The sequence below is a fragment of the Sphaeramia orbicularis genome, chromosome 2 (assembly GCF_902148855.1).
Source record: "Sphaeramia orbicularis chromosome 2, fSphaOr1.1, whole genome shotgun sequence".
Taxonomy (NCBI): domain Eukaryota; kingdom Metazoa; phylum Chordata; class Actinopteri; order Kurtiformes; family Apogonidae; genus Sphaeramia; species Sphaeramia orbicularis.
This window is the reverse complement of record NC_043958.1, coordinates 14,537,185-14,558,269: the sequence shown is the minus strand read 5'-3', so window position 1 is coordinate 14,558,269 and position 21,085 is coordinate 14,537,185. Positions and strand designations below refer to the sequence as shown.

Below are 21,085 nucleotides of genomic sequence, written 5' to 3'. Positions count from 1 at the left end.
GAACTGTCAGTATTTTTATTTGTAAAGATTGTTCTATAAACTCTAAGTGCTATAGTTTTGTCAAGTGTTACTTTCAAGCACTGCATGTTATAAGATGTGAAATTAAATTACTGTGCTAAGGAGCTGCCTGTTAGCATTAGATGGAGAAAAATGCTTAATGCTTGTAATGATGGGGGTGTATAGTGTGTAATCAGTAGAGTACGCTGTGGATTAATGTCCTTTTTTTCTGCAGGTATGTACGATACTTCAACGGCTTGCTCTCCGGACACATAAAGATCAACAACAAGCCTCTGTTTCTCCATCATGTCATCATGCACGGCATACCAAACTTTGAGTCCAAAGGAGGTGAGCATCCAAGCCAAAGAAAAACTCAAAAACATATACTCTTTCATGGTGAAAGGGTTAATTTTTGTTTCGTTCACAGGCTGCCGTCCCTTCCTGAAGATCTACCAGGCAATGCAGCCAGTCTATACATCAGGAATATAGTACGGAACCTTTGATTCCAGTTTGGTGTCCTATTTACATGTGGGGTCTCCTCGAGGAAACAGGAATTCTAATTAAATATTCTTGTCGTTTTTTACAACAGTAATGTGCAAGGAGACAGCAACACTAGCATCTGCATAACCATCGAACCCGGCCTGCTTTTAAAGGGAGACATCCTGGTAAGATTGAGTCTATTTTCCTCATCGCTCTTGCAAGATTGAGCTAAAACTTGTACTTTTGATTTTACTGATTATTCACACTCTGACTGTCTCTTTCCCAACAGTTGAAGTGCTACCACAAGAGGTACAGGAACCCCACCAGAGACCAGGTGTTCAGGGTGCAGTTCCACACTTGCGCCATCCACGACCTGGGCGTGGTTTTTGGGAAGAGTGAGCTGGATGAGACTTTTAAAGGTAACTTCTATCTCCATGTGCCTTTTTGTCCAGAGAGAAAACACAAATAATTAGTATTTTATTGGCCTATAAAGTACAAAACAATACAAACATCTTAACATACCATATCCGCTGTTTTAGTATGCTTTATACACACATAATTGAGTCAACACATACACATGCCTAAATAACAGCACAGGTCGATTTCCAGTCACTTCCCTCAATGACATGTACTGTATGCATGAAATTTACACAAAATGCTTTAAAATATCACAAAGTTGCTGCAATGTCATAATGCTGATGTTATATATGCCCAGATATGACTAATGAGACTTCAAACACGTGTATAGCTTTATTTCTGTGGCAAAATGTGGCACATTAATATCTACAGCGTTCTAATTGTAGCTATTTTATACTGAAATTTAAGTGTTAATGGAAGGTATAGAAACTAGTCCATGCATTTTATATGAAAGCAATGCAAACTATGTAAAGTTTAGTTCACATATACTACTGAATTTGGAAAGTGACTGGAAAAAAAACTGTAATGTTAGATTGTTTTCAGCATAAAATATGTTGCTGGAAGATTTTTACAGAACTTTATACTGTAGGAAACAGGGTCCTCTGGTGGTGAGGGCAGCTCATCATCTCCTCACTTATGACGAAAGTAAACAGAAGCAAACGAGTAAAATACCAGTTATTTTAATGCACACCACTCAGAGGTATTAAAGATTAAGGAACATTTGATCAACACAGAGTTACAGGTTTCTATTTATGGTAAAATTATAAATTGTCTAATGCAAGCTAACTCTAACTTAATGTGATTCACACACTTTCCATTGTTTTACATAATAATAATAATAACTTGTGTTTGCAGATGACAGATTCCCAGAGTACGGCAAAGTGGAGTTTGTTTTCTCCTATGGACCAGAAAAAATTAAAGGTAATCCACAAAATTACAGCTTTTTTCCCTCTTCATGACAAATCATCACAAGGCAATTCACTGTAGGCCGTATATATAATTTGTAGATAAATGAATATTCCTGACCATTTTTGGTACGTTTTCCAGAACACCTTTTGTAGTATATTTCCAATAAGTAAACCAGTCATTTATAGAGGCATCAATCTGATAACACACATATTTTGAATCCTTTATGGATCAGATTGTGGCGACAACAGGTCCTCGTTTTTCTTTTTGAAACCAAATAATTTCTCCAATTCACTGTAAAAGTTAAAGTATGCTTTTTGTTCTTCATAAAGGTTTTTTGAAATGTTGAACTGTGGTTAAACCTTTGCCTTGCACCCCTGTCTTTTCACTCTCTATAAGTACTCAGTTACCCATAATGCACTGTGTTCCTCAGGCCTGGGCCACCTTGAGAATGGGCCGAGCGTTTCCGTGGACTACAACACCCAGGACCCTCTGATCCGCTGGGACTCATATGAGAGCTTTAACAATCGCTGTGAGGACACTGTGGATGGCGAGCATGGTACGTCCACACACACACACACACACACACACACACACACACACACACACACACACACACACACACATACACATGGAGCAGTTTGATGGATGGTTGTCCACACTCGTCCACAGTTACTAATACACTCACTTGCTGTCCCATGGTTTACTGTAAATCCTGCTGTGGGTAATTTGGGAACGTGGTTTGATTTTCACATGGTAGTTCTCAGAGACTGTGTTTGAAAGATGGAACATGTGCAAGAAAACTATATATTTTTATATTTACTCTATAGTTTGTATTTCATTATATTTTACATTAGGTGGGAAACATTTTGCTGATTTGTGTTACATACTATAACTTAACTTGACCAGATGTTCAAATCCTTAGTGTTGTTTTTAATTTACTTCTTATGCTTTTCAATTTTTTGTTATGCGTTTGTGACATTGTAGTGTTAAAAACTGGACATAAATTGTTCAATTCACAAAAAAATTCTCACAAATGCACTGTAAAAGAAGGTATTTTCTGAGTCTATCAAGCCATAATATTACAAAAAAAAAATTGAGAAGAAAATGCGCATTTTCAAATCAAATAAAGTTGTGCATTTGCAAGAAAAAGCTTGAATATTTTTTTCTGAAGTGATGCCAAAGAAAAACTCAGACATTTTCTGGGGGTAAAGCCATGAATTTATGGGAAAAAAAACTTAATATTTTCTGATACTGTAAAGTCAAAAATTCATAAGAAAAGTCTCAAAATTTTTGAAAAGCTCAAATTCTCATAAAATTAAGTGATAAAATAAAAAAAAAAATGACATTATGAAGTCATACCTTTGCAAAAACAAATCTCTTAGGTTTTCTGAAATTAAAGCCATAATTTTTTTTTTTTTAAAATCTGAAAAAATATCTGATTTTTTTTTTTGTTTTGTGCCTCCAAGGTCTTTTGAGCATTAGACTTCAGCCAATTTGATCAAATAACTTTATTGATGTAATAAAATGGAATGTTCCTGCTCACCTATTAGCATAGATAAAGATCAGATGGAGATAAACCATTTGTGCAAATCTCAGCTTTCACTTTCAGCATTTGCTACGCAGGTTAATATTCAAAGTCATAATTCATCAGTTGAATTCCTTGCACGACTACAGACCAGGACGTCTGGCTCTCGTGCATTCTACAGAGAAAACACTGCACCAACATTTCCTCCCGCCCATGCACCCCCACCCCTCACCCCTCTCCCCCAGCCTGTCAATTAGTCCTTTAAATAGCTGCTGCAGAAATAGGTGGGCGTCAGTCGCCTTGCTACTGGCTGCCCCCTCCCTGGGGAGGCTGTAACATGAAACCCCATGTCCCACAAGTGCCCAAACCCACCTCCATCAAGTCTTGGTTTTGCATCTGAGCCAGAAGTTCAGGAAGTTGAACTTTGATCAGTCTGCATTAGAATACAACCCTCGCTGTTGAATCTGTTTATTGATTCATTTGGGACGATGCAGTTAACATAGTTCAAAACAAGCATGAAATCTGATGCTGAGTTTGTTCTGTCACCTGTCCCTAGTTTTTACACATGAAGTTACATACAAGATCAAAATATACAGTTCCCATTCATAAAAACACTGTACATTACAGACATAACAGTCCAATAAAATGCATACAACTAAATACACACTATACTTAGATTAAAATGACTCTGATTTGGTTTTAACCAGACCTTAAGCTTTGCTGTAAAAGTTTTTTCTATCTGTAATTAGTTTTATTTCAGTTGGTAATGTGTGAGTTGACAGGCCTCTGCAGAGGAGGTGGATTGTCCAAATTTAGATTTACGATGTATCCATTCACTCCCAGTTACTCTGCTGCTTTTTTTGGATAGACATGGAAAGTGACTCTGGAGCTAAAACTTTGACACATTTGAAGGCTAACTTTAGAGATTTCTGATTGAACTTGGTGATGATTGAGCCCATGCAGTTACAAATTATGACAAATTACAGAGTGTAAATGGGTTTTCGGAATGTGTATGTTGTGAGTGATTAATTTGAAACCTACAGGTTTGGCCTTTCCTTTGTTTGTCAGATATTCTTTACCTGTCTATCAAATTTAGCTTGTTTCCTCATTCTGTAAGTTATCAAGCTGTAATGTGAGCCCCACTTTCTAATTGAAAACACATAAAAACTATTTATTTCTGTATTTTCATATTCAATTCAATTCAAAGTAGGCGGAAATACAACAGGCCCAGGTAAGAACCCTGAGGAACACCCATTCTTTTGTCTATGTGTAGGGATGACTTTTCGTTCTCAACATAGTCAAGCACTGCTCTGCTCTGCTGTGTAGTCTATACACTTTTTCACCTTGAGACCCAAGAGTGAAATATTTGGATCTTACCAGTAACCAAACTTGCATGAATTATCTTAATTTCTAGATTTTTGAGGACTAGCACCATCTAAGGAATGTTTCATCACGCTTTCAGATGGAGGTCCTGGAAAAAAGCTAAATCAGTGTTTGAGATGAACGGCATATAAAAAAAATCACATATCATAGCATTATATTTTACACTGACAATAATTGACCCAGTAATAGAATAGGGCTGCACAATATTGGAAAAAACTGACATTGTGATTTTTTTTTTAACCCTGCGATATATTTTGTGATACAAAAAAAATACTCAGGAGGATATAACAGCTGTGTGGTGACGATATAAATGGTCAAACAAATAAGTTGTGTAACCTCTCGTTGTGGCAACAGATGCAAGGCAGTACCGACTCAGAACACATGTTTCAATATCATCCTTCTTGTAGCCAAAATAATTCCAGATGACTGATGTTGCTTTCCTTATTGGCACCAAGTCTTTGTTTTTGGTGATTTTCTCTTGTTCGTTGCTCATTTTTCAATGTTGTTACCAGCGACTCACTCCACGTACAGGGGCATGGTCTGCTTCAGCAAACTGATTAAGAACGATTGTGATTGGTGGATCACTGTGCGCAGTGTGTGTCAGGTAGCCAGGTTGAAATTAGATGAGGACACATTGAGTTCATTTGCCTCTGACATTGCAGGACCTGCGATGTGACTATTGTGCATGCGTACATGGTGTTGACAATGCTCAAACCATGTATTGTGCAGCTCTATAATTGAAGGTCCAGAACCTTTTTTGGGTCTCAAACCTTAGTGAAATTTAAGCAGATATCTAAAATTTGAGCAGATATTTTACATTTCTATTAATATGTACTGTTCACAGGCCCCAAAAAATGTAAAATTGGGTTTTTTTGGCAGTTTTGTAAAAGCAATCCATTCTTTAACAGTCCTTCCTATAACTTTCTAATTGATATTTTACAATTTTATCTGTGCATGTGTGAGTGCATCTACTTTTTTTTTTTTTTATTTATTTGATGTACCGTTTACCTTCAAAGAATCACTTACCGAAGAAGTCCAATGACTCCTTTTGTCCCTGTCAGTGATTATTAGATTCCTAATCACTGTCGTATTTTAAAGAAACCACACAAACATGGGATGTGTTCTCTCTCAGTTGAGTCAGAGCTTGGCTGCCATCCTGCTGCTACATCCACTTTATATATGAGACCTTTTTTTTTACGGCTTTGCAAAGACCCATTTCATTTTTATGAACTTCCCCAGAGAATCGTTGTGGTAATTGCTGTGTTGCAAGAAGGTCAGTGGGAATCGCCAGGATTGCAAGTTTGATCCTAATTGAATGGGCAGCAGTGTTTTCAGCACTCAGCAGAAAAGCTCTCGGCCAGTTTATTCATTTCTGTAATTGCAGCCTTTGCTTTCTACACTTAGATGTGAGAATCCAAATGTTGCAGAGAAGCAGGAGAGAGAGCGCGGTGTCTATTTTTATGGGGATTGGACTGAAAATGGACTTTTTCTTTTTTTTTTTTTCAGTTTTGAAGGATGCAACACTCAGCATTTCCTTTTAAATTACTACCAGTATGGAAAAATGGCCCAGAGGGTGTGAACATGACATCACAGTATAATGCAGTGACACTCTGAGTGGCAGAAACACATCTTACTGAGTGGTAGTATTGAGCTTGATTGCTACTAAAACACAAAAAATAAACTTAAAATGAGAGAGTTGTTGTGGAATTGCATGGAAATGCACCTGCTTGGTCTGTAGCAGCTAAAAGTACTTTTACACATTTAACTCATGTGGCAGTTTTTATAAACACTGTTTTATTTAGGTCAACAGCTAACAATTATTGGATGCCACTGAAAATGAGTCTCAACACTTTTTAGGTAAGATATTATTAAGTTAGCCGTGCTTTGTGTATTTTCCCACCAAAAGTCCCATCTACACTTAGGTGGATCATTTCTTTTTATCTACATCTTAGCCTCTTGTCAACATGTTTTAGGCTGAAAAAAAGTCATTTTCTGGAATGCTTTATGAAAGGATTTGTTTATGTGTATCTGTGTTGACAGGTAGAGTGAATAGATTAGAAAACACTGGTGTTACACTCCAATGTGCACATTTCTTTTTTTTTTCCCCTTTTTTTTTTTGTTTTTATTGAAGCATAAGAGACACAACGTCTTCCAGTCACAATCTGTTACTCACAGTGTACGTACATATTTAAAAACGCATTCTCCATCAAACAAGGTACAGTGAGGCTAATACATTTCTGGTTGTTTCTGTTTCTGTCCCATTTTCTTAGGGATTTAAACAGATTTTTTTTTATTTGTTTTTTTTTTTTTTCAAAAATCCAGAGACAGAAAAGCATGGACATATTAAACTTTATAACACATTCAATAGAAAAGAAAGATTATGAGCAGTAGTAATCCAATGTACATATTTCTAATGTTGTTTTACACCTGAAACATTAAATACAAGTTGAACCTGCAGTAGATCCACACATTTATTATCCACAGTGTACACAGTTTCAAGTCCACCAGAAGCTATGGTTTGTCCAGACATTTGTACCAGTTTGTAGCCATTTTTGTGTTGTAGGGTGGCTGGAGATATTTTATAAAATGAAAGTGGTGTGGACAGGTTTTTCTTTTTTCAATGGAAGGAGAAAATACCACACAGGACATATTAGACATATTAAGAAACAGGATTCTGGGGCTCTGATAAGTGGGTAAATTCTGATATAATTGTAGTCTGTTTGTCTAATGTAAGCAGATAATAGTTTGTTTTATTTCCAGTACCATGGATAATACATTCTCATGATGTAAAAATGTAATCAACTGACCACACACAAACACATACATTAACATTGCATGAGTAACACTGATAAGCTACATGACTGAATGGCCTATTTTTATTCGGCACAGTGGACACTCATCACTCATCAGGTGTCACTTGGAGAATCCAGACTTGTTTATTTGACCAGGTGTTAAGTGAACGTTTCATCCTCAGGCGTTGATGTCTGAATGCGTCCGGGGTTCACCTAACTCTTTCTGACGCCATTTTTAACCGAGTCCAGCGACCTTGGAAATCCAGCTGAAAGGGCCCAGTGAAAGATGGCTGTCTTAAAAGGATCTGCAGGATTAGTGAGCTTAGAGTTGGGTGTATTTCACACTGATGCACACTCCCATGGGAAACGTGAGGAGAGGTCCTTTAACTGAACGTGTTTGTGACGAGTGTGGGATTGAAGTAGATGTTGAGTGGAGTAGACGGCGAACAATGCATGTGAAGATGCTTATTCAGCTGCTGAGTGCTATTGTATACTATTTTTTGCTGTACAGTGACACACATAAACATTTGTGTGTGCCTATAAATTTCTTCACATTCGTCTTTTGCTGTTTTTTTACGTGGTATGCGTGTGTGTGCGCATGGTGCACCTTGTGTTTGTCGGCTTGCCTTTGCTCCACTAATAGCCCTGGAGTCTAGCAGCTGATGACCCAGAGGTCAAACCAGTCAGAAGGCCACCGCCTGTGCCACTGAGCACCTACCGCTACCATGGACTTAAAGCCTAATAAAATATTTATTTCCACACATTATTTTTAATTTTTAGGATGTCTTAAAACATGAAAGTGAGATAGCTCTATGACAGAAAATGTGATACTCTCACAGTGTTTGCAAATTATAATATCTTCCAACATGTTTATCAGAATATACGAAGCTTTATGCAATTTTACCAATTTTTGGAGGTTTCTCTGTAGACTAGATAATTATCGTACACTTTTCTACAAATTTTTCAAGTAGATTTGTAATTTATAGCAGATGAGGCATAATAACATTTGGTGTTGTCAGGGAATGGGTTCAAGTGGCTGAAAGTGAAACAAGTTGTTTAACTACGAATTATCGTTAAAATTTTCATCAACAGTGAAATAGGCCAGGTTGGAATTACTTGTCTGTAGTTGCTTCTTATCTTTGAAACCACCTACCCTCGCTCCAAACTTCACCTCTCCTCAAATGTAGTCATGTCTGGCTCTGAAAAACTAAGATGACAACAGCCAAATGGCTAAAATGCATCCATGAACCAATGAGAAACATTATAGTGGCTTCTTTATATATATATATATATATATATATATATATATATATATATATATATATATATATATATATATATGTATGTACACACACACACAATCTGACAAATTCACTACATGTAAACTTCTTCATATATTTTACACAGTGTACCTTCAAGTATTTTATATTTAGCCAATAATTCTTTTATGCATATATTTTTAATAAATTAGTTTGTGTGTGTGTGTGTGTGTGTGGGGGGGGGGGGTGTGACATAAACATGTACAGTCAAATTTCGGTAATATCTTATTTCTTTAGCATAATGCAAATCTATTCATTGTTGATTCCACGTATCAGTTGTTTACCATTTTTTCGGCCATGAACACATCAATAACACCTTTTCCATAATTAGAATACATCACAGATTTAAGAAAACACATCATTTCAGTGGTGGTGAATATCATGAATGTCATGAAACAAAATGACTGAATTAAACTGAACAAACTATTCTCTAAACTGTAGATGATTAGACAATTTCTTTGCAGCCACATGTTTTGGATTCATTTAACAATATATCAACATAAGATAAGACTTTATTGATTCCACAGAGGGGGAAGTCAAGTGTCTGTGTAGCATTTACAGTAAAATGAGCCGAAGAAATATAAGAAATATTATAAAATGCAGTCGGAGTCATTACTGCAAATAATGTGGCTTTAATTGAAGACTGAATAGCTGTCCACTGCAGTAATATCATGCATGAAAGGGTTAAATGAGTAATATTTTTTGCTGAATTTAAGGTTGTCCAAGTAAATGCAGCTGAAAACGAACTCCAGCTCGAAGTAGTGTGTTGCCACAGGAGGATGAGTGTGTGTGTGTGCGTGTGTGTGTGTGTTTGTGTGTGTGTGTGTGTGTGTGTGTGTGTGTGTGTGTGTGTGTGTGTGTGCTGTACAGTAGGGCAGCAGGCCCAGTGACAGAGCAGCCAGTCCTTCTTGTGTATTGCCCTCCTCCCATATTTGGCTGGGGCTGAGCGCTCAAACATGTCTGGAATAGCTGGATAGTGACAGACTCAGAGACAGAGGTAGAAGGGACACAGAGCCAGTGAGACTAGAGACACTGGCTGAAGGTTTGGTCAATTCTGAATGAGGTAGAAGAAGAATTAGGAAAGAACAAGGAATAAAGTGAGAACACAAAGGGAAGAGCAGCCCAACAGCACTTGCTGGTGAGTATCACTATTAAAACCTTAACTCTACTTCTAAATTTAGTCAAAAAAAGAGGAATGTTGCCGTAAATAGTGATAAGTAACTATCAGTAAAGCGGTATCAAAAATAGTGTTTGTGCGTAATATTTAGTCTGTGTAGGTTTTCCCTTTTAAAAGCCTCAATAGAACGAACACAATTTTTTGTTCATTCAGTCGAGAGGCAGAAGTCTGTTTGTCTGTTTATTGCGTTTCCATGCCAACATTGTTGTATCCTGTGTGTTTGGCACCTATATGGCATAAAATGACTCATGGAGCGAGCAATTTGTGTGTGGAACATTTTATGAGCGAGCTGCAATTTGGGTACACCAAAACTATTAAGGACCTTGGTTGGTAACATCATGCGAGCTCCAGAAGGCTCGGATGGGAATGCATGTGGAGGCTTTGTTTTACTTTTTTTGCATGGTGATTAAAGCGGATGTGATTCGTTCTCATGTCGGTGTGGGTTGGTATTTGCAGACTGCAGACTTCTGAACAGACTCACAAATAAAACTCACCTCCCAGAATTCGCCTTTTTCAACAGCGCAGTCCGAGTGTGGAGTAGTCAGGTATTTGAACAGCGCCCTGTGGGTCTTGCGTGATCACATAATGCTTCTAGTTAGACCTGGTGCTGACAGCGCTGTGAGCTGTAGCAGCAGGTTCAAATCCCAGCTCTGGAAACCCTGCAGAGCCAGTCCTCATCTCTTAATGCCTGCTTTCTCCTACTGTCTGACTAGATGTCTCCATATGGCTTCCATGTGTCTTTCTCTGTTTTTCTACTACCCTTTGTTTTTGTCTGCAGTATTGTATCACTTATTTTAGTTAAATCAGTCTATTTTAACGCCTCTCCACACCAGGACTCAAATAAAATAAGTTACCGTGTCCGACATTACCTGGTTTGGAATGTAACTAAGAGGCTTCTAAAGGCGAAATACGGTCCTCAAAGACGTCTCGCAGACAGATATGATAGGCCAGCATCCAGGTAGACAACCAGCAGATGCACTTTTATGACGGCTACTGATCCTCATGACTGAAAGACAGATTGATGGACAGATGCACAGAAACCAGACCCGTCAGACTATGTTTAAGACAACATCATGAGACAACTGCATTACAGGCTAGTTCGAACACAGAAAATACACAAAAAACAGGCTCAGCCTCTGTTAATATGAAATATTTCCTTTTTCCCTTAATGGTCTATGATCACATGATCTTTTCAAATTTCCTTTCTCATTTGTACACATGTACACATCGAATGAAGCTTGATATGTAACAATGTTAAATATCATATTGTGAAGTCTTTGTTCAGCCTCATTCATGTCACATTTGAGACATTTGCTGAAAATAGAATGAAATACAACTTTTATGCTTTGAAAATTTTCATAAATCAGGCTTCAAATTTTTTGGCATTTGGGTAGGATTATCTCTTTATACAGTGCTTAAGACAAAGTAGGCCTCAGTATACATAAAGCTGAGATTGTCCTGAACATTTTGATATAAAACAGTTGGGTACTGTGTTATTTTTAAGTATCGTAAAAAGGTGAAATTAAGAAAGTATGTAAAAATCAAGACCTCTGAGAGTTAAAATAGATAGGATACTTCTGCTAAGACACGACATTGCACTGTTAAAGAAACCAAATACATAAATAAATCCTGGCTCTGTCCCTTGAACATCCAAAATTGCGCTGGCCCTCCTACCCTTTCACCACATGAGTGGCTAGTTTTTGCGTATTGCTGCTAATAGACAAGCAGACCAACACATTATAAGTATCAAAAGCCCAACCTCCTCAGTGGCAGTGATTAAACAGTCGAAATCCATGCTCAATCACAGGTGGACATGGAGTTTGTTGTAAGGTGATTTTAACTTCACTTTTTTTAATAGGAGATTTTAAAGCAGTTGTCGGTAATTATTATATCATGGTGTTTTACTTCAGAATGCACTGAAATGATGGGTTAATACTGATGTTTAAAATAACAGTTTGGTCGGTAGCTATTGCCAATACTCATTTTCTGTTTATTTTGGTTTTTTAAATCTATTTTCACTTTTGCTGGGAGCATCTGTATTCTTGTAAAGTCCTTCATGTCCTCATCACACAATGAAATGAGCTTAAAGTCATATAGATTTATAGCACAACCTTTATTATAACATAATAGAAATGATAGCTTTGCCAATAGGTCAGTCATTTAGAACAATACTGAGCTCATACTAATGCTGGACACTTATATCAGTGCATCCCTGTTTAAAGTTAGTATGAGGAACAGTGAACTGATAGGTGTCACATGTAAGTTAGTTACATCTCGCACACTTTTTGCCGTTCTCCCATGACGTCGTTGTAACTCCACTTAGCCAGGACGTCCACCAATCTGCAGGTTCATCTTCTGTTACCAAGAGACAACTTGAATCAGCCGTGAATGTCAGATGCACAGATCGTCAGACAGATAGCTTTTTATGACAGTCACTCACATGACAGACAGGCGGATGGATGACATCACCCTGAAAGTAATCCTGGAGACAGACACTGATACAGTCACGTCACGTTACCTCAAACTGTGACAGCTGGATACCGAGTGATAGATGGGTTGAGCGGCAGACATGGCAAATATAAAACCGCGACAGTTTTCCTTGTGCCAGTCACTGATACACCAACCATGACACTTTTTTTGCAGGGACTGTCACATCATCTGTTACAGTATATTGGTGTCAGTGTTTCTCTTTCACACTTTGCTGCGTTAAATGAACCTGGAGTTCAAGAGGATCGGCGCCAAAGGCAAATTTATGATTCAACATTTCAGGATTTAGACGAATAACAAGCGCATGTACAAACAGGTCTGTAAGTCCAGACAGTCACTTGTCAGATCTTCAGTCAAACCCAAACACCCCTCTCTGGCATGCAGACTCACCGTCGTCACAGTGATACGAAAGCTGTGAAGGTGAAAGTCGCATCCTGCTGTGAGATACCCGATGGCTCACTGACATCATTACATGTGCCCATAAATGCTTGTGCATGTAGATTCACACCCCGACATGTCTGTGTGATATGTATGTATGTGTAAGGGGAACTCAAATTTTGTGTCATATGAAGAAGCGTTAGTTATGAGCTACATACAAACAAAGAATAGCGGTAACACTTTACGCTAAGGCTACATTATAATTACTATTAACTGACAGTTGAATGGACAAACAACTTAAACTAATGTTATTATTAACATTAATCAGCGCACTAATAAGCATAACCTAAGAGTTATAGTTACCTATTGTTTAATTATAATTACATTCACATATTCATCTACATAAAACTTGTGTTGACATTCATTAATATTGTAATAAGCAATAACTAACCACTAATAAGCATTATTTAACAGTTAACAAATGTCTTTTTGTAATATTTATTAAGAACAACAGATTAGTAAGTAAACTGTTAAAGCTGTTAATGATTATCCACTTTATTTTCCATCCTTCAACTTCAGTTACGTATTAATTTTAGACACATCATCTATTAGTTAGCCTTAATACTGCAATTAACTCATGTTAATCATTGTAACTTTTTTGTAAAATGCTCTTTAATGTCCTTGTTATAGGTAAACATATGGTGTATTTTCATCTATTTAGAACATTTTCCTGAAACAAACATTGTATTGACAAAAGATCATGCATTGTGCTGAGATGTATGAAACAAATCATCACTTTGCATTTATGACAACTCGTCTACTGGCATCATTGGGGTATTGGAATGAAATACAATTGAAAGACATTAAAGACAAGAAAATTACATACAATTGCATATGTTAGTATGTAAATAATATGCCAAGACTTTCTCATCCAAAAATGAAAAATTCTATAAAATACAATGTTCTGGTTAATATTAGTTACATTTTCTTCTTTTTACTGCTTGGTTAAAGTATATCTATATTCTAATTATAGAATAAAAATATATCAAGTGGTATTTTTTAAATAAAGGTACCTATTTTTTCCTGACTACTGTTTCAGGGTTCACCTCTCAGCTTACTCCTGGAGGTTTAATTTTAGCTCTGTTTGGGTACTTGCCTTTGGGTTTTGTTGCGTGGTCTGTCTGGTCCTCCCTCAGTTTTATTATTCCTTATTTCCATTTTACTGCTCTCATGTACCACATTTATTTGTTAGACACAGACCTACCACTTTGAAAAATACCTTTTAAGCATTAGTTTGCCTGTGCATTTATAACCACACAACATGATATATCTAATAAAAGTCATTGGAGATCACTTTTCTGAGTCATAGCAGATCCACCATAAGGGTTATAAATGTAAATATGAGGTGTGCCTCTATATTTAAAGGTGTGTGTTATGTAAATATGGGTTTGGCCCATTTTATAAGGTCATTGTGTCTCCTAAATGTGTCAGTCCTGCCCTGAAGTTTCCAATTGCCTTGTAAACTTTGTGAATCGAGGGAAAAATCCACCCATATGGCTTGGAAAATAGTTATTAGTGTCATGTATAGGTCCTTCTAGGATTGATGGAAACCAGCGGTCAATGGTCTCAAGAATGAAAAGAAATATAATTTTGATAAAGCATTACAAATAAATAATTACTGTATTATAGTACATATTACACTAGTGTGCTTTTTTTTTTTAGAAATGGTTTGCCTCAGAGATTGAATATGCTCAATTTTACATACTGTAGTAAGATGAATTGGGGAACAAATGACAAAAGTACTGGTTTACTGATGTTTTCAATCCATATGATAAAGTGTCATTACAAATATATATTGATTTATGTGCATTTATACAATATATTTATCAAAATTCCAGTATAAGGAACCTGAAAAGTGAATGTATTACAATGTGTAGACAGTGTGTTGAAGCCAGTCTCATAGCTCTGAGACAAACACTCCTTTTGATTAAAACCAATTCTCTCATTAATTCTCACAATTTCACATTTTGACCAAAGACTGTATCTTGGAAACCACAGCCAATTAACATTTTTGACTTCATTTTTATTCATTAGCGACTTGAACTTGGTAAAGTTTCACTACCGTTATGCTGGAGGCTTTTTATTTGTAGACCAGCGTTATATGTTGTGTAGTTTAAAAGTGGTACAAGAGTAGAGCCCTTAGGACCCCCTTTAAAGACAAGTAAATCTGACATTTAAACCTGCAAATTGTCTGAAATCCATTCGTTCCTAAGCTACAAACAACAACTTAATCTGTTAACTGAAGTAGAACTGTGATCAACTGAAACAAATGAGACCTACACATATATATAATCAGTCCAAAAAACCTGTTTAATCTGGCTGATTAAATAATTCTGATCCTTCTGCGACAAAAGTACAAATTTTTCACCATTGGTACCATTTTATTTTTTTTGTCTTTCTTCCCACATTTTCCTTTCAATTAAACGCATTTAAAGGAGTAAAGCACTGTATTATTAGTGTACAAGTTACATTGAGAGGTGACATCCAACACCGAAATGATTGAGTACATTCATTTGTGTACGGGTGTGCTAACAAATGAGGCGACCAAATCACTCTGTTAATATCAAATGTTGTAACAGTGTCTTGTATGTAATCCACATCCCAGCTGGTCTAGCTTGTACAGCAATAACAGTGGTTGCACCGTAGCGTGTTGTCTATTTATAATAAACCATTGGCCACAGGTGTTTAAATGGCTTTTTAATGGGCTCCACGGCTGCAATGTGGCAATGAGACACCAAAGCGAACACTTAAGAGAATACAACCAGAAGCCAGGTGCTGTGTGTGTGTGTGTGTGTGTGTGTGTGTGTGTGTGCGTTTGTGTAGAGTAGAATATAAGCAATGCCTCTGGCACTTTCACAAGCAAGCACAACACCTGTCATGTAGAAGAATATAGAGAATAGAAAGGCTCGAATAAGAAACACAGATTAATGCCAAAAATGATGGCGAAATTTTGGTTGAGTTTTCTTAACCCTTTTCAAGGACTCCAACCCCTTGGTGTACCTCTATTAGACTTGCACTTAAGTTTAGGGTTGTAACAGAAGATGTTTAAAGTCAAAATGCATATATCAGTCTTCATTTCATAGTGGTTAGCATGTAGCTAAAATACTACCAAGGTTCCAACATGGATCCCTTTCATTTCATTTTCATTTTCATTTCATTTGTTTATTTCGGGCATTTACAGAATACATGCAAATTCAAAATTCCAAAATCATTCATCACACTTGAAAAGGAGTGGGAAGAAGAAAAATTTATTTAATCCCACCCCCATTCTCATCATCAAATAGCTTAACATAATAACTTTTTAAATACTCAGTCCTGTCCGTAGACTTCAAGCCAGAACAAATAACAAAATAGGTCTATACCAAATTAGAATAAACTCATTCAACAGTTTAACTCTAATCCTTAAATGGGCTTCCAATGATGTGATGGATGTTAAAACAGGACGATAAAGCTGGAGTTAATATAATATATACAACAATAAAGGTATTTATGGTGATATACTTTAATATCATGATAATTTTCTTCTTTTGTCTTTGGATTTTTTAAAGAAATTTTTTACAGGTATAACACAAATTGTATCAGTGTTTATTTTGTTATGAGTATTCTACCTTCTAATTGTCTAAAATTGCCAAATGCTGGTGCTTGGTAAGTGTCATTGTTTTTCAACCATAAAATATAGTTCAAAACCTCAACCCTTTGGTTTCTTAAACCTTCACACATGACAATAAGTCAGATTTTAAGCTTGAAAGAAATGACCATCCATCCCTATTAAACAACTTTGATAGAATTTACAGTAAATAAAGAGCAGTTTTCATTAAAATGTCACATATTTTGCACATGCATGCCAATTACTGTAACAAAAATCCTGTTTATTTATGTATATTTGTAACTTGAATGTGGATTTTACAGCACATAGAAAAAGTAAATGCTAAATGTGTCTCGTGAATCAGTGAGAATGGCACGTTACAGTCATTTACCACAGTCGGAAACAAGTTGTTGGCTATTTGTGTGAGACAGACCTTGGTGAGTCAACCCGTCTAATTTCAGATTTGCTGCAGCTATTTATTGACACCAGAACAAAGCTATTTATTGTATCAGATCGCGAACTGCTGCCTCACTTGATCACTGGATTTAACGCCAAGGCTATACGTCTTCCATTCTTCTCGATCTGATGCTTATACTGTAGCAGGCAACACAAACAAGAACAAGATATGTCTGGAATGTTGTATGTGAAGTCAAAATAGAAAATAGAACAATTTCCTCTTTTGCTGTAATTAAGAGGCCTGTGGTTTCAGTTTTCATTTGCTTTTACACTAAAAATCAATCTACGACAAAGTGCGGTTTTGCATGGTTTACACAAATTTAGCAATTTGTAATTACTGCAGTGTGTTGGTCTAATTGAAGCCTTATGGGCAATAGTTAACAACCATCACACCATTATGTCATTATACCATAATTGCATGATGATTGTTAATGTGTTAGAGGATGCTGCAACATCCAGGATTTTAGAGACTGTTGAATTCCAACCTCCATTAGGCAGAAATGACCAAATTAGTAGCTTTTTTCAGGACATACGCACATGTTACACATTGTACATTACACATTTACTTCAATGATGAGTTCTGCTCTGTTAACATTGTCATTTGTAGCACCCTTGGACTTTGAACTGAAGGGTTTAACCAAGTGTGTGTGTGTCTATCGGAAGTTGTAGTGATGTTTGCTGCCCCGTTTACTCGTGCCCTGAGTGTGGGGTAAATCTAAAGGTCACAACCTTGTGACGCTTGTTCAGCGGGTTCCTATCATGCTCAGCATTGTTTGGTACTTCCTGTTCCTTTCTAAGTTGAGTTGATGACGTTGAAGTCTTAGGCCTCTTCCTCTCACTTGACAGAAAATAAGATGAAGACACTTGAGGAGGTGAGGCTCAAAACACAGCCAGTGTTGCACAAGTTACTGGAAACGAGAAATTGCTGAAGGTGTACTGTTTTGCTTTTTTTTTTTTTTTTTTTTTTTTTTTAGTGGTGTTTTAGTGTCTCTGTTTGTTACTGATATGGAAACAAACTCATATACTCAACAATATACCTATATCAGTCTCTTTAGTTATTTCTGATTGAATTCTTTGGTTTTGATCATTTCTGTTTTGAAGGACTTGCTCCTCTGTGGTCAGTGGATTGAGCTTTTGGGTCTTTCATGGTGAATTTAAAATATTTTTGTTACTATGCCCATATTTCCAGCTCAGTGAACTGTTGGCCAGTATGTTCAGGCTAATCTATTGTTGATAGATTCTTAAATGACTTGTTGATTGCACCACTTTATGGTCGATTGACATGAGATCATATAAACAAGAAATTAAAAAACAAAAAAAGGCTGCATTTCTTGTTTTCTCTGCATTTACTATGAGCCACGTTCCATGTAATTCATGATTAATGGGTAAAACAGAATTTCATTAATTGTAGATGTGTTTAAGAGTTAAATAAATGTTTAACAGAAGAAGTAGAGGTATGGTCAAAGGTACTATAAGGGGATAAAAGTGATTCCAAGGGCCTACAACTGACAGCTGACAGTTGAATGTTTATCAATTTTTTAAATGAAAATTATTAACCTATAACCATTAAACAGTGTTTGCCACGTAAGGCATCAATAAGCACATTAGTTCTTTTAATTAGTTTTGTTTTAGGCAAAAAAAGAATAAAATATCGCCAACACGATTCAGTATACTTCCATTCAAAAAGTAAATTTCTGTTTTATTTTTGTTTGTGATCCAATGTAAAATATATATATATATATATATATATATATATATATATATATATATATATATATATATATATATATATGTATATATATATATATATATATATATATATATATTTGTTATCATTTAAAAAAATATGATTAAAATGTAAAAGAAGGCTTGCACCTTTCTCATTACAAAATCATGAAACCTATTGTAAATAAAATATTGATCCATGTCTGCACAGTGTTATATTTAGTATATTTAGTTATTTTGTATTGAAGTGGTATTGAAGTGATATTTTTTCACGGGGCCCCAAACCCCTGGCAGCCCCCCTGGGAATAGTAATGTGTCATTGTTTGTCTGTTTATGTCATGATATCAGGAGAGAATTTGCCTCGAAAACGGGACTGTTTTCAGTTGATTTTGTATATCATCCTTTCACAGACTTAGATTATGCTCGCCCATAAACATCATAATTGTGCTATTTATCTTTAATACACATGTTGCTGAGTTTTTGTCACTAAAATGGTGAAAAGGCAGCTCAAATGAACCCAAATGCTAATATTACTGTCTGTTTATAGCATTTAAATCTGAGTTTTGGGTGATGACTTCAACTTGTGGTGTTTGTAACTCTGGAAACATTTTAGTCAACTTCATCAACTCTTGGTAATACTTTTATAATGGTGGCGCCAATGCTCAAAAGCCACTTCTTTTTGCATTTACTTGAGCCATGTCAGATGAAGTGCCTCCTGCCCTGATTTAACCCCAGAGCTGGGTTACTTACCAGCTGCTGGAAAAAGTGTCGCCCTGGGAAACTTGACTGTTTTTTGCCACTGAGCAGTGAACAATTCAGTTTTTATGAACATGAACAAGGGCATCGCCTGTTCCGCTAAAGGTCAGAAAAATGGAGAGAGTGAAAATATAATGAAAATAGAAACCACAGTCTCTGGGAAAGTCTTTAAATACTGTAGATTATCTAATTTGTGCGGTTTAAAAAGTAATAAAAGTGTTATTAAGCGCATATGTCTTGCAGCGATTTCGTTCATCCTTAGTTGTGTAAATACTCTGAGTGAGGGGAGTTGGATTGACGCAGACTGAAGGGATCCCCCCGATGACATCACCAGGCAGGGGGTGCACACTTTCGGACAGACAGATGGCGTGGGAGTTGTAGTTTATGTGAAGCAACGTCGTTCCAGTGGCAGCCAGTGGGTTGGAGGTCCCTCCCGCCTCCTCCCCTCCCTCCTGTCTGACTGCTGGGAACAGCCACGGTGCCAGCTCACCCCTTTGGGCAGCAGAGCGGTGTTACAGCCCCGCCTCGCTCTGCAACAGCACATGTTTGGGTGATGGGAGGACATGAATCAGACAGGATGGACAGACACACAGAGAGTTGAAGCAGAAGCAGATAGTCCAGCCAGTCAGAGCTCTGACAGTAAAATGTGAGCCCATGGAGTGCTGATCTGAAAGTAACAGGCTAAAGAAGAGGAACTATTTTATCCTTTTTTGGAAGGAATTACCTTAAATATCAGAGGGTTGACCTACTGGTAAGAAGAACTTTGTATTAACAATGATTTGGAGTAATTTAAAAAGATATTAGGTTTGTATTACTGCTTCTGTGATTACATAATGGGTGGATTAATTAACTTGTAGATTACATTTGTACCTTTATCTGTCTCTTGCTGATATTTAGTATCTTTTGAGAGACAACATAAAGGGAGTTCCAACTTTATTTTCAGTTGATATTGAATTTAATCCTTGAAAAAAATGACATCATGGTTCATTTAGTAACAGCCTTTTTATGTATCAGAGTATATGATGATGTTTATGTACATGTATTTGTGTGCCACTGGTGAGTTTATGTGACCAAAAAAGTAAATGGATAGATAGATAGATAGATAGATAGATAGATAGATAGATAGATAGATAGATAGATAGATAGATAGATAGATAGATAGATAGATAGATAGATAGATAGATAGATAGATAGATAGATAGATAGATAGATAGATAGATAGATAGATAGATAGATAGATCGATCGATCGATCGATCGATCGATCGATCGATCGATCGATCGATCTGGCAGTTAAAATTGACCCAAATGAGAATGTTTTTACTGACAATGATAGAAGTAACGTTAAAATGTAAGTACAAAGTTTTGCCTGTAGTGATAATGAATTGAGTCATTTTTAGTCTAAAATGAATAAATAAAATGTTCTTAAATGACTGGTTTTCAGACTAAACTCCCCAAAATGCAAAGATTTTCCCCATATATTCATAATAATCCCTGTGTCATCACTGAAAACAACCACAGAGACGTGCTCTGTGTTTACAGCTTTCCTCGCCCACTCTCCTTTTTCCTGTCGCTACCGTGTCCGTGAGTTGTTGTTGACATGGGTTTTGAAATAGCTGCGGTCGGAGCGATCCACCATC

The 21,085-nt window shown here is 36.6% G+C and overlaps 1 protein-coding gene across 8 annotated transcripts in view; it reads left to right on the top strand.

Moving 5' to 3' along the window:
* The window catches only part of tns1a (tensin 1a), a 130,015-nt gene that overhangs the window by 86,279 nt on the left and 22,651 nt on the right, over positions 1–21,085 (top strand). For all 8 annotated transcript variants that reach the window (XM_030156120.1, XM_030156173.1, XM_030156139.1 and 5 more), the window contains 6 exons: positions 233–345; positions 425–485; positions 587–662; positions 767–896; positions 1,750–1,815; positions 2,234–2,359. In XM_030156120.1, coding sequence (XP_030011980.1) covers positions 233–345; positions 425–485; positions 587–662; positions 767–896; positions 1,750–1,815; positions 2,234–2,359 — 572 coding nt within the window. The remainder of the gene's footprint in view (positions 1–232; positions 346–424; positions 486–586; positions 663–766; positions 897–1,749; positions 1,816–2,233; positions 2,360–21,085) is intronic.